The sequence below is a fragment of the Macaca fascicularis genome, chromosome 7 (assembly GCF_037993035.2).
Source record: "Macaca fascicularis isolate 582-1 chromosome 7, T2T-MFA8v1.1".
In the NCBI taxonomy this organism is placed as follows: domain Eukaryota; kingdom Metazoa; phylum Chordata; class Mammalia; order Primates; family Cercopithecidae; genus Macaca; species Macaca fascicularis.
The window spans coordinates 173,633,822-173,647,748 of NC_088381.1; the positions used below are offsets into that span (position 1 = coordinate 173,633,822).

Sequence of the window (13,927 nt, forward strand, 5' to 3'; positions counted from 1 at the left end):
CATGAGGCACTTGTACCGTGGTTAGAATCACAGCATAATTCTTGAGGTCACAAAGATGTTATAAAAGCTCGTTCCAAAAACATACCTTCCTCTGCGGGGGCGTTTTACAGCAGTCAGCCAGGCCAGGTGGGGGCGCCTGTGGCTGCTCCAGGAGGGTGATGGGAGGGCTGGTCCCACACGGGGGTCCACGCTGCATGGGCTGCTCGGGCTGTGGCTGCTGCACAGCTCACCCAAGAGGGACTGGGATAGCTGGGCGTGGGCTCCCGGGAGCTGACTGAGGTCCTGTCCAGTGTGGCGGGGCCTTTTCCTCATTGGGACCCTGGTGTTCTCAGGTGGTACACTGGGCTCTGGAAGGGAGGGCGGATGGAGACACAGGTTGAAGTTGGGTGCGCACGCCCACCTTCTCCCCCCGGGATAGACCCATGGGGTCCAGAGCTGCAGGATTTGCTCCATTTGTGAAGTGCCCTGCTGGAGTCCTGAGGGGTAGTGTGGTGACACCCGCAGTCCTGGGACGGCAGGGGCCGGCCTTGGAGCCCCTCCTGGGAGCTGTGCAGCCCGGGTTTGGTCGCGTTTCTCAGACGCCCCTGCCTTGCTGTTACAGACAGCCAATGGGAACGTGGAGGCCAAGGTGGTGTGCTTCTACCGGAGGCGGGACATCTCCAGCACCCTCATCGCCCTGGCCGACAAGCACGCAAGTGAGTCCGGCCTTCCCCGGGGTGGCCGCCTGGCGGGAGGGTCCGCCGGGGAGGGCTGGCGGGGTCCTTCTTCCCTAGGGTCCATCCTCGGGGTCCTGGCCTCGTGGGGCCACCCTCTGCCCAACTCGCTCTGGCCTCTCTTTCTCTCCCTTCCATGGTGGGTGGGGGTGTCCTGGCTCCGTTTCCTCGGGGACTGGGCGAATGAACTCCTCACAGGCCCCTCCGGAGCGGTGTGCCTCTCACTGGCATCCTCTGTGAGCTTGTCACGGGGTGTGGCTGGGTGTGGCATCATTGGTTGAGGCTTCTTTTTTTCTTTTATGATGACTTCTGGAGACTTTTCAGGCTGGTGGGACCCTGCTGCCCACACCTGCCACTGTCTCTTGCCTTTTAATTTTGTGAAGAGGCTTCTGTTGGCATTCTGAGTAGTGTTTTCAGGAAAGCAGTCCTCTCCTTATTCTTTACAATTCAAACTCCAATTCAGTAAACTGGCTGGAAGGGGCTGCTGTGGCCAGCACAGTGTGTGGGAGGAAGCCACTGGCTGCATGGGAATGCCCTCAGCCTTGGGGGCCCAGCTCCTCCCCTGGGAACAGGTACTCACAGGTGATGGAGTCTCCCGCACCGGGGGACGTCGACTTCAGAGCCAGGAGCCAGAGGCACCCCCACGCCCTCCATACGCTACTGACACAGGGCCTGCCGGGCTGGGCCCACCTGCACCAGACACTGTGGTGCCCCCACTGAGGCCTCTCGTGTCGGTGGGGGCAGGCGCGAGGGCTGTTATTGGCTTCCGCTCTGATACATCAGCTGAGGTGGGATTTGAGCCCAGGCTGAGGCTGTGGTCTGTAGGGTGACGTCTCCCAGTAGGTGAGGCATGTGACTGCCCGAGTACCTGTGTTGCTGGGGTGGGCCAAGGTCCCACCTGTAGCCTCCTATGACCCCTAATGGGGTGAGGTCCAGGGACTGTGATTGGCAGTGGGTCAGGTGGGAGGACCTTGACATCTTCTGCCCCTGTCCCAGTGCTGTGGGTGAGGGCAGGAAGCCAGCCCAGGCAACCTCCCCCTGCCCTGGGAGGGGCTTAGGGGCAGGACAGACCATCCTGCCACCAGTGTCTTGTTCCTGAGCCTTTGCTAGGAGTCCGCCAGGGCAGCGCTCGTGGAAGGAAGGGTCCCTTAACCCCACTGCCTTGCCCACTGGACAGCTGCAGCCTTTCCTCGGCACCCAGTGGATGCGGACATGAGCTGCCCTGGGGCAGTGCAGCTGGGCTGGGCCCCTGGGTCCACTCTGGACACCGGGCTGTGGGGCCTGTGGTGGCCCAAAGGGAGCTGCCAGTTGACCATGGGCTTCCTCTGGCTTCGTGAGGAACTGGAACCTCCTAGCTCTCTGCTCAGAGGAGGGGAGCATTCAAGGTGGGGCATGGTGACCCTTGACCTCTGACCTCAAAGCCTGTGTACTCCACTGGTGCGCACTCCAGGCACCAAGGAAGAGAGCTGGGGGTGTTGAAAGTCCACAGGCTGCACATTCTGGAGGGGCGTTTGGTGCGGCCCTTGGCCCTGCAGGTGCTGGACGCCAGCCAGCAGCACGGCTGGTGGTTCTTGGTGTCGGGGACTGACCTGTGTCAACTCTGCAGGGAGTGGGAGAGGCAGTGGTGGGGAGCGGGCCGGCGCTGGGGAAGCAGTGGTGGGGAGCGGGCCGGCGCTGGAGAAGCAGTGATGGGGAGCGGGCCGGCGCTGGAGAAGCAGTGATGGGGAGTGGGCTGGTGATGGAGAAGCAGTGCCCAGGCTGAGCGGGCCGGCGCTGGAGAAGCAGTGGTGGGGAGCGGGCCGGCGCTGGAGAAGCAGTGCCCAGGCTGAGCGGGCTGGCCCTGGAGAAGCAGTGCCCAGGCTGAGCAGGCTGGCGCTGAAGAAGCAGTGGTGGGGAGTGGGCTGCTGATGGAGAAGCAGTGCCCAGGCTGAGCGGGCTGGCGCTGAAGAAGCAGTGGTGGGGAGTGGGCTGCTGATGGAGAAGCAGTGCCCAGGCTGAGCGGGCTGGCGCTGGAGAAGCAGTGGTGGGGAGCGGGCTGGTGCTGGAGAAGCAGTGCCCAGGCTGAGCGGGCTGGCCCTGGAGAAGCAGTGCCCAGGCTGAGCGAGCTGGCGCTGGAGAAGCAGTGCCCAGGCTGAGCGGGCTGGCGCTGGGGAAGCAGTGGTGGGGAGCGGGCCGGCGCTGGAGAAGCAGTGATGGGGAGCGGGCTGGTGCTGGAGAAGCAGTGCCCAGGCTGAGCGGGCTGGCGCTGGAGAAGCAGTGGTGGGGAGCGGGCCGGCGCTGGAGAAGCAGTGGTGGGGAGCGGGCCGGCGCTGGAGAAGCAGTGATGGGGAGTGGGCTGGCGCTGGAGAAGCAGTGCCCAGGCTGAGCGGGCTGGCCCTGGAGAAGCAGTGCCCAGGCTGAGCAGGCTGGCGCTGGAGAAGCAGTGGTGGGGAGTGGGCTGGTGATGGAGAAGCAGTGCCCAGGCTGAGCGGGCTGGCGCTGGAGAAGCAGTACCCAGGCTGAGCGGGCTGGCGCTGGAGAAGCAGTGCTCAGGCTGAGCGGGCTAGCGCTGGAGAAGCAGTGCTCAGGCTGAGCGGGCTGGCGCTGGAGAAGCAGTGCCCAGGCTGAGCGGGCTGGCGCTGGAGAAGCAGTGGTAGGGAGCGGGCTAGCGCTGGAGAAGCAGTGCCCAGGCTGAGCGGGCTGGCGCTGGAGAAGCAGTGCCCAGGCTGAGCGGGCTGGCGCTGGAGAAGCAGTGCCCAGGCTGAGCGGTCTGGTGCTGGAGAAGCAGTGCCCAGGCTGGCACTGGAGAAGCAGTGCCCAGGCTGAGCGGGCTGGTGCTGGAGAAGCAGTGGTGGGGAGCGGGCTGGCGCTGGAGAAGCAGTGCCCAGGCTGAGCGGGCTGGCGCTGGAGAAGCAGTGGTAGGGAGCGAGCTAGCGCTGGAGAAGCAGTGCTCAGGCTGAGCGGGCTGGTGCTGGAGAAGCAGTGCCCAGGCTGAACGGGCTGGCGCTGGAGAAGCAGTGCCCAGGCTGAGCGAGCTGGCGCTGGAGAAGCAGTGCCCAGGCTGAGCGGGCTGGCGCTGGAGAAGCAGTGGTGGGGAGCGGGCTGGCGCTGCAGAAGCAGTGGTGGAGAGTGGGCTGGCGCTGGAGAAGCAGTGCCCAGGCTGAGCGGGCTAGCGCTGGAGAAGCAGTGCCCAGGCTGAGCGGGCTGGCGCTGGAGAAGCAGTGGTGGGGAGCGGGCTGGCGCTGGAGAAGCAGTGGTGGGGAGTGGGCTGGTTCTGGAGAAGCAGTGCCCAGGCTAAGTGGCCGCAGTGTGGCCCTGCCAGTCTGTGTGGCCTGGGGAGTCAGGTGCCACCGTTGAGTTGGGCATGTTTATGGCTTGCCCAGGGCGCATCCTGTCTCTGTCCTCTGGCACCTGGGAACACAGTGTCCCTGCTCCAGAGAGTCTGTATCAGTGGTTTTTTAGGGTACGGTGTCCCCCTTTCCTGAGGTTCTGCTCTCAGACACCCCAGAAGATGGCCTTTTGCTAGGAGGGCCCCAGAAGGGGACTCCAGACATAATGTGATTAGAGGTATCAGAGGGCGGGTTTTCCAGAAGGGCCTTGTCGGGACTGGTGGGACTGGGCAGAGAGCAGCAGTGCCCCCCCAGGTGCCCAGCCCAGCCCCTTTGGACGGTGCTCCCTGGAAAGCTGCATAGCGGCCCCTCTGCAGGGCGTTCCTGTGAACTGACAGCCCAGCTGCAGGGAGCAGGCATCATGGGTGACGGGTCTGCCGCTGGTCCAGGGGCTCGGAGCGCAGCCCCACTCTTGCCTGGTGACTGGGCCTTGCGGTGATTCTGCAGGGCCCACATCCCCGGGGTTGTGTACATCTGTGCGTTTCTCCTGCTCGCTCTGTGAGCTCATGGCAGCCCGGGTGAGGCCCCAGCTGATCCCAGGGACAGGTGTGAGGACACTCCGGGAGGCCTCTGGCTCTTCCACGTCACTGCCTCCACCCAGTCCCTGCTGGGGCGTCCAGCCCACAGTGCAGGCCTCAGGGTGGAGGGTAGACACCGGCCAGGCTGCACTGCGGCCCCTGCGGCAGAGAAGACCTCACCCCGGCTGGCTGTGAGCGTGAAGCCTTTTACAGACAGAACGACAGGGAGAGGGGAACGTCCCTCCTCAGAGCCCCCCAGAGCAGGTGTGGGGGCCCTGGAGACCACAGCCTAGAGTGGGTGTGAGGGCACAGCCTGGGCCTCGTCCTGAGCCTGGGGCTGCCATTCCCTGGGCCTCATGCTTAGCGGTGTATCCAGGGTCCGAGGGAGGGTTCAGAGTGTGGGCGGTGCAGGGTGCACTGGCCAGCCCCGCCTCCCGCCTGGGTGTTTCTGCCTGTTGGCCTCCTGAGGAGCTGCAGGCCTACTTCGCCCACATCTCCGACAGGCTGCACCCCGTAGCCCTGTTCTGCTGATCGGGGCACTGGTGAGATGGGAGTCTCGGAGTCGCTGTGGGCTTCTCTCCAGGATGGGTCGGTGCGCTGACGGGGCCTGGCATAGGGCGGGCGTGAACGAACGCCAGCCTCTGGTCTGGGATGGTGTGTGGGCCTCTGGGCCCTGGGGATTTCTGAGTTGAGGGTGCAGTTTGCTTGTGGGGCCCCAGGAGTGGGAGCGAGTGAGGTGTGTTGGCCTGGGATGCTGGGACTGGGGCTATCCTGGTCAGCCCTGCCCTGTTCTATGGACCGGCGGGAGGTGAGGCTCAGCAGGCAGACACCCCAGGCTTCTGAGGCCCAGATAGGGCCCGCTCAGAACAGGCCCAGCATGGCTGCTCCCAGCCTCAATCTGGGAGTGCCCAAAGGAGCCAGGACTTCCTGCAGGCACCACAAGGGGGCCGCAGAGAGTGAGCAACCTGGCTGGCTATGGTCCGGTCTGGGGACCTCGGGCTCAGAGAGCCGGCAGGACGCTGAGCGGGATGAGTGGCCCACTGGCGGCCGGTGCTGGGTGTGCGAGGGGACGGTGGGGAGCACCACCACACACCCCCATTTTGGGTGTTATAAGAACCCTACTTGGGTTCCTAGCACAGGGCAGGAATGCCCATGCTGCTGGCCCACGGCCGGCCCCGGCCTCGTCTGGACAGCCTGTTCTGGGAAGCCGCGATGGAGTGAGAGCAGGGGTGGTCGCTGGACAGGGGCCCTCCACAGCCAGGCTTGTCTGGGCTCTTCCCAAAGAGGCTTGGCACCGGGTGGGTGGCGGCCGAAGTGGGGGGACGTTGAGGCCCAGATGATCTTCAACCGGGTGGTCTTCGCACCCCACCGGGAGGCCTGTGGCCCCCGTTCTGCCCTGCCCCCTGGTGGCACAGCCCTCGGTCCGGGCCCTGGGCAGGGAGCAGGCCGCTGCTCTGCGCTGACCGTGCTGCCGGGTGCTGTCTGTCTGTTATATAGCCCTGTCAGTCTGCTATAAGGCCGGACCGGGGGCGGACAACGGCGAGGAAGGTAAGAGCCGGCCTCCGCAAGGAGGGCGTCCTCCTGTCTGTGTCCCTGGGCTGGGGGCGGCAGCGCCGCTGAGGGACAGAGTTTGGGCGGGCTGCCTGCATGCCTGCACCCTGCGCCCGGCCGGCCCAGCTGAGGAGGGGCCCTCCCTTGTGTCCGGCCCACAGCCCAGACTTGGTGCAGCCCCGGCCTGAGGGTGACCTGCTGGTGTGGGAGGTCTGTGGTGGGCTGTGTGGGGCTGTCTGGTCACAAGATGGGGAGGGACAGAGGGCAGCTGCCCCTCGCCCTCCTTGCCTGGGCACTTGGCAGCCACCGGCTCCCCTGCTCCTTTTGCTCTTTTGTCTGCTGCTTCTGGGGCTGGCCCAGACCTTGTTCTCCCTCCTCCTTCCATCTTCATGCCCTGGGGAATCTGGGCCTTCAGGGTGCCTGGACTTAAAGGGCACATGGGCACCAGAGTGTCTGCAGGGGTACCTGCCAAGGAGTTGCTGGGCCGCCATGGGGTGGGGCAGCGGGACAGTGTCCAGCAGCAGGAGGACGCGCACCTGCCAGGACGGGGCCTCCTGCGTGCTGGCGCCGGGTGGGGCCGGTGGGGTGGGCTTTGGTCTGGCAGCGTGTATCTGCCGTGGTGCTGACAGGGGCTCCTTGTCCTTCAGGGGAAATAGAAGAGGAAATGGAGAATCCGGAAATGGTGGACCTGCCCGAGAAACTAAAGCACCAGCTGCGGCATCGGGAGCTGTTCCTCTCCCGGCAGCTGGAGTCCCTGCCCGCCACGCACATCAGGTAGCCCCCAGCAGCTCCTGCCCTGGGCCCCTCGGGCTGTCCTCGCCCTTCCAGCCTGCCCGTCCTTCTTTTCCAGGGGCAAGTGCAGCGTCACCCTGCTCAACGAGACCGAATCGCTCAAGTCCTACCTGGAGCGGGAGGTGAGGCCCAGCCTGGCCTGGTCTGCTGCAGCCAGTCCCAGGCCACTGTTTCCTCCACCCGTGACCTCTGCTGGCCTGGGCAGCGGGGACGATTTTCCCTCCTCCCTCTAGGCCCAGGCTGTTCTGGAGGGAAGCGGGGATTGCGTCCTGACAGCCACTTCCGGGTGTCCTAGTGTGCAGCTGCCCCTACCCTACGCGCCCAGAGTTGTGGGCCAGGAGCACAGGGCTTTTTCCTCTTGCCACTGCCTCCCAGACAACCAGCGAGGGGAGGTCCCCCTGGGGAGGGTGTGGCTGAGGCATATGGGGGCAGGGGCCACCTGGGTCTTCGTAGGAGTCTTGGCTGGTCCCTCCTGGGCAGTGGGCAGAGTCCTGGTAGGCCCACCTTGGGGGTCACCTGTGATTATACTGTGTTACCTGCCATATAGCATCCCCCAAGGTGTGACAACCAAAAAATGTCTCTAGACAGTGCCATACCTACCTGGGGAGCAGTGTCGCCTGACGGAGAGCGGTGGCACTGAGGCTGCTGTGAGATGCAGCTAACGGGAGGGTTGGGTTTCCGAGGCCACGTGGGGCCAAAAACGTCTGGAGCGTGTTGGTTTCCTGGAGTGCCTGTCATAGTTGCAGGGCACACCTGCCCAAGGGGCAGGCCCATCTCCAGGCCTGGGGCTTGGCCTCTCACAGGCTCTGCTGCCACCTGGCTGGAGTCTTGTGGCCTGAACACCCCCAGTGTGTCCAGCCAGCCCAGATGCAGGTTGCTGGATGAGGCCCTACCCTCCCTGTCCTAGGGGGCCTCATCTCTGCCGTGGCCATCGGCACTCTGGCGTGGGCTCTGAAGGATCCAGGATGGCCACGGTGTGTCCCAAGCTCAGTCCTATACTACCCCTGTGGCCCCAGTCCCCATTCCCACCACACAGCCTGGAAACAGGCATGAAGTGGCTCAGCTCGGGCTGTGGTCGTGCCCCAGGCCTTAGCTCAGAGTCATGAGCAGGCAGAAAAGAGCAGGCAGAAAAGAGCAGGCAGAGAAGAGCAGGCAGGGCTCGGCCCGGGGTTGTAACACATGCCTGGCGCATGGGCTGGGCTCGAACCCTCTCAGGCTGCCAGACCAGCTTCCCAGAAGGCTGAGCCGCAACCTGCTGGGCATGAGCAGAGTCTGTGGGGTCGCCGTGAATGCCCCGCTCAGGAAGGAGGAGTGCCCTTACTGACAGAGCCACACAGAGAGGGTGAGGCTGCAGAAATGTCTCTGTGGACACAGAAAATGTGTGTTAGCAAGAAAGGCCTGTGAGGAAGCAGCAGGTGCAGTGACAAGCCTGTATGCACCGCATCAGCCCTAGAAACGGCCGGGTCGACGCTCACGAGGGGACAAAGCAGGCTGCTCAGGCACCCCGAAACCCTGCTGCTGCACGATGCAGCCTTTCCCCGCCTTCACTTTCTTTTTTATTGAGACAGAGTTTCGCTCTTGTTGCCCAGGCTGGAGTGCAATGGTGCGATCTCGGCTCACTGCAACCTCAGCCTCCTGGGTTCAGGCGATTCTCCTGCCTCAGCCTCACGAGTAGCTGGCATGACAGGCGTGCGTCACCACGTCTGGCTAATTTTTAGTAGAAACGGGGTTTCACCACGTTAACCAGGCTGGTCTCGAACTGACCTCAGGTGATCATCCCGCCTCAGGTGTAATCCCTCCCACAGTGCTGGGATTACAGGCGTGAGCCTCTGCGCCCGGCCACTTACCTCTTTTTTCTTACCTGGGGTTTCTGAACAGCCCCAACGTGGGAATTTAATGTAACAGGCTCAGGGTGAGTACACTTAGCACCCGGCAGAAGCTTGCGCCACTGAGCCCTGGGGGATTGTGCCCCTGCCTCGCCTCAAATAACCCTCACTGATGAAGTCCTGACGAACACGGACTCACATCACAGATAAGCAGGAGTGCAGAAACATCACACAGCGGTCACAGACACACCCCAGGCCCTGGCCGGTGGAGCAGTCCGGCACCAAATAGAAACCATGTGTGTTTATTAATTTAAAGAAATAGGCCGGGCGCAGCGGCTCATGCCTATAATCCCAGCACTTTGGGAGCCCAAGGCCAGGGGAATCACTTGAGCTCAGGAGTTCCAGAGCAGCCTGGGCATCATAGTGAGACCTCAACTCTACAAAAGTAAAAAAAATTAGCCAGGCGTGGTGGTGCGCACTTACTGTTGTCCCAGCTACTCGGGAGGCTGAGGTGGGAGGATTGCTTGAGTCAAGAGGTGGCAGCTGCAGTGAGTCAAGATCGCACCACTGTACTCCAGCTTGGGTGACAGAACAAGACCCTGTCTCCAAAAAAAAAAAAAAAAAAAAGATCCAGGCAGAGTAGGAGCTGAGGCTGAGCCTGGCAGCTGGCCTCTGGATAGTCGTGTCAGTTCGAGAGGATGAAGGCCCTGCTGCAGCGTGGCTCGTGGTCACACATGGAACAGGTGTCATGCTGGACTTTAAAGGTAGCTCTTGAAAGAAAAAACGCAGAGTAGCTTTCAGAATAGGTGAGAGGGAGCCCGGCACGGTGGCTCACGCCTGTAATCCCAGCACTTTGGGAGGCCGAGGCAGGTGGATCACCTGAGCTCAGGAGTTTGAGACCAGCCTGACCAACATGGTGAAACCGTGTTTCTACTGAAAATACAAAACATTAACCGAGTGTGGTGGCGGGTGCCTGTAATCCCAGCTACTTGGAAGGCTGAGGCAGGAGAATTGCTTGAACCCAGGACGCGGAGGTTGCAGTGAGCCGAGATCGCGCCATCGCACTCTAGCCTGGGCAACAAGAGCGAAACTCCGCCTCAAAAAAAGAAAAAAAAGGCAAATAAGTCATGGTTTTTGGGCTGCAGTCGTATCCACCCTGCCTTGGTAAGGGCTTGTGGAGCCTGGCCCCGCCCCTGTAGCTGCTCAGAGGCCCCGCCCCTGCTGACCCTCAGCATGTCTCCTCCGGGCAGGGTCATGGGGCAGGTGCATCCCCCGGTGACCCTCGAGGCCCCGCTGTAGGCTCCTCCCGGGCATGGCCGGGAGCTGTGGGGGCTCCTGTGCCCTCCCTCCGGCACCTGTGTCACCCTGCAGGAGCTCTGGGCAAGACCCTCCCGGCAGCCCGGGCGTGCTAACGCCTCTCTGTCTCCTGTGGTGTTTTCCAGGATTTCTTCTTCTATTCTCTAGTCTACGACCCACAGCAGAAGACCCTGCTGGCAGATAAAGGAGAGATTCGAGTAGGAAACCGGTACCAGGCAGACATCACCGACTTGTTAAAAGAAGGTAGGGTGGGCCGCCCTGGGCGTGGCGTGCTGCGTCCCGTCTTGCGCTGCCGGCTGACACACTGGGCAAGAGGAGGCTGGGACACGGCCGCCGTGTCAGTAACTCCTGTGTGACTGGGGGCAGCAGGTGCAGGCCTGGGCTCTGTCCACACGGGTGGTGTGTGTGGGCTGGTGTCCCGGAGCCTTCCCCCACCCACTGCTGGTGGTGGTGTGGTTCTGGGGAAGCCCCAGACCCTCAGGCAGGACGTGGCGGTCAGTTGTCCCTGCACAGTGAGACCTGGTTTCCTTGTGGCAGTAGTTTTTCTTTTTCTTTTTTTCAGATGGAGTCTCGCTCTGTTGCCCAGGCTGGAGTGCAGTGGGGTGATCTCAGCTCACTGCAACTTCCACCTCCTAGGTTCAAGCGATTCTCCTGCCTCAGCCGCCTGAGTAGCTGGGATTACAGGCACCTGCCATCACACCCGGCTAATTTTTTTATTTTTAGTAGAGACAGGGGCTCACCGTGTTGGCCGGGATGGTCTTGAACTCTTGACCTCAGGCCTCCCAAGGTGCTGGGATTACAGACATGAGCCACCGAGTCTGACCTTGGCAGTTGTTTTTCACTACTTTTTTTTTTTTTTGGACAAGGTCTAGCTCTGTTGCCCAGGCTGGAGTGCAGTGGTGCGATCATAGCTCACTGCAGCCTCAACCTCCCAGACTCAGATGATCCCCCCACCTCCGCCTCCTGGGTAGCTGGAACTACAGGCACGCACCACCACACCCCGCTAATTTTTTTGTATTTTTAGTAGAGGCAGGGTTTCGCCATGTTGCCCAGGTTGGTCTCAAACTCGTGACCTCAAGTGATCTACCTGCCTTGGCCTCCCAAAGTGCTGGGATTACATGTGTGAGCCACTGCGTCTGGCCTTGTTACTTTTTTTTTTTTTTTTTTGAGATGGAATCTCGCTCTGTCGCCCAGGCTGGAGTGCAGTGGCTGGATCTCAGCTCACTGCAAGCTCCGCCTTCTGGGTTTACACCATTCTCCTGCCTCAGCCTCCCGAGTAGCTGGGACTACAGGCGCCCGCCACCTTGCCCAGCTAGTGTTTTGTATTTTTTTTTTTTAGTAGAGACGGGGTTTCACCGTGTTAGCCAGGATGGTCTGGATCTCCTGACCTCGTGATCCGCCCGTCTCGGCCTCCCAAAGTGCTGGGATTACAGGCTTGAGCCACCGCGCCCCTCTCATTAGTTTTTTAAAGTTCTTTTTGTCTCCAGAAATTTTCTTCTGTGTAAATCTGCCTGTGTTTCTTGTGTTGCCTGTGGGTGCCCCACCCTTGAGGTCTGATGGGGCCATGGAGCTCTGACGCAGCATGCACTCCAGACGCAGGCGGCCTCCTCCCTCCGCCGGGTGCTTCAGCAGCCCTGGTGGGAAGTCCTGAGGCTCACTGTCACCTTCTCAACCCTGTCCCTCATCTCCCCGCTGGGCAAGGCTGTGAGGCTGCCCTCAAGACGCAGGGCTCTGCCCTGAGGGTCGGCAGGGACTCGCATCCCTGCTTCTTGTAGTTGTGATCGAGGTGTTTGGTGATTTTCCTCTTTTGGTTTGCTTTGAGAGTGGGTCTTGCTGTGTTGCCCAGGCTGGACCTGAAGTCCTGGGCTCCAGCGATCCTCGAGCCTCAGCCTCCCGAGTAGCTGGGGCTGTTTCGTGTTCTTGGTTGTCCATAAGATGCACCGGTGCCACCTTCCCCAGGCACCTGCGGGCTCTAGCACTGGGCTAGCAATGTAGTGGGCCTGCTGCTTTGCAAGCTCTGGGAGGTGCTGGGCAGTCGGGGACAGACCCCCCCTCTCTCCAGGCACACAGGGCACGTTGAGGCCTGGGTCAGCGTGGGGAGGCTGCTGTGCTGAGGCCTGTGGGTCTGAGTGTGGAGAGGCCTCTGTGCTGGGGCCTGTGGGTCTGAGCGTGGGGAGGCCTCTGTGCTGGGGCCTGTGGGTCTGAGTGTGGGGAGGCCGCTGTACTGGGGCCTATGGGTCTGAGTGTGGAGACGCTGCTGGTGTGGGTCTGAGCGTGGGGAGGCCTCTGTGCTGGGGCTTGTGGGTCTGAGCGTGGGGAGGCCGCTGTGCTGGGGCCTGTGGGTCTGAGTGTGGAGTGGCCGCTGTGCTGAGGCCTGGCCTGTGGGTCTGAGCGTGGGGAGGCCGCTGCGCTGGGGCCCGGCCTGTGGGTCTGAGCGTGGGGAGGCCTCTGTGCTGGGGCCTGTGGGTCTGAGCCTGGGGAGGCCTCTGTGCTGGGGCCTGTGGGTCTGAGCGTGGGGAGGCCGCTGTGCTGGGGCCTGTGGGTCTGAGCGTGGGGAGGCCGCTGTGCTGGGGCCTGTGGGTCTGAGTGTGGGGAGGTCTCTGTGCTGGGGCCTGGCCTGTGAGTCTCAGCATAGGGAGGCCGCTGTGTTGGGTCTGGGCCTGTGGCCTCCAGGGTGCCCTGCTGTCATACCAGGGTCTCCCAGCCTGGGGCTGTGTTGCCTTTCTGGGCTGGCCAAGGGTGAAGGCCTGGCAGCCACGCCCAGGTGGAAAGGCAGCATCCGTGGCTGGGAGACAGGTGAGAACACAGATCACATGAGGGCCAGAGAGTGAGGAGTCATCTCAGGTCAGAGGCCCTCACATGGCGCATCCGTTCCTTCAGCCAGGGGCTGGTGGGCCTGGCAGGAGAATGGGCCTTGAGGTGCCCCCATCCTCCCGTGTACACAGGGTTGAGATCCGACCTGCAGAGACCTGGCAGAGCTCTGTAGGGCCTGGGGCGATGGGACTAAGGGTCCACCAGCCTGAGCCAGCCGCAGGAGCCGACCTCCTCCTCCCCACGCTGCCTTCCCCACTGCCCTGCCGTTCCTTGGCTTTTGGGCCGCTGGTGCAAGGGCCAGGGATCCCACAAGCTCATGTGGGGCTGAGACGTGGCTTCCAGAGCCTTCCCCACCTCCAGGAGGCCGTGTCCCTCTTGAGTGATGGAAAATTGCACACTAGCTGTGCACCTGCCTTTAGTGAGTTTGAAACGTCAAAGGGAGTGTGACCGTCGTGACCAGCGGTAAGCATACACTGTGGCTTGCGTGGTTCACACCAAGGCTCAGCTTCTTGGCAGTCAGGGAGCTGGACCCCAGCTTCCCCAGGGTACCCCTGAGCCAAGGTGAGGAGTCCACACCAGGCTGAAGACCCCCCAGCCCTCCTCACTGGTTCACACAGCCCAGGCCCTTCACCTCCAGGGCCATGCAGCGGCCCCTCCCTCGGCAGCACTGCGCTTCCCTGGCTGACCCCGTCCTCTGAGACTGGCCAGGCATTGTTTCCTAGAGGCCGCAAGGCCTGACCCTCCCTGGACACACGGCCCAGGACGCCCAGCCCTCAGGGCAGGGTCTGGGAGCCAGTGCCCCTTAGCGAGGGTAGTGTTTCCTTGGGGACTTTCTAGTCTCAAGAGCTCTTTCCATGCTGGACCTGTAGCCAGGCGCCCCGGTGGAGGGCGGCCCCACACTCCGGGGTCCTTGGTCAGGAGCCTCGGTGCTGCCCGGGGCCAGAGGGGAGCCGCCTGCAGAGTCTGAGCCTGGCACCCTGCGCTGAGCCGTGGAGGCTGGAGAGGGGACAGAGGACAATTGTGGAACT

The 13,927-nt window shown here is 62.6% G+C and overlaps 1 protein-coding gene across 25 annotated transcripts in view; it reads left to right on the plus strand.

The window, feature by feature from the left end:
* MTA1 (metastasis associated 1) overlaps positions 1-13,927 on the plus strand; it is a 55,677-nt gene that overhangs the window by 29,135 nt on the left and 12,615 nt on the right. For 11 of the 25 annotated variants that reach the window (XR_012416196.1, XR_012416204.1, XR_012416202.1 and 8 more), the window contains exons 3-7: positions 602-695; positions 6,097-6,147; positions 6,798-6,924; positions 7,001-7,064; positions 10,211-10,328. Coding sequence is in view for 12 of the 25 variants with exons in the window: in XM_005562403.4 (XP_005562460.1) it covers positions 602-695; positions 6,097-6,147; positions 6,798-6,924; positions 7,001-7,064; positions 10,211-10,328 (454 nt within the window). In the remaining 13 variants the exon portion in view is untranslated. The remainder of the gene's footprint in view (positions 1-601; positions 696-6,096; positions 6,148-6,797; positions 6,925-7,000; positions 7,065-10,210; positions 10,329-13,927) is intronic. The other 14 variants (XR_012416198.1, XR_012416207.1, XR_012416199.1 and 11 more) reach the window with 3 other exon arrangements.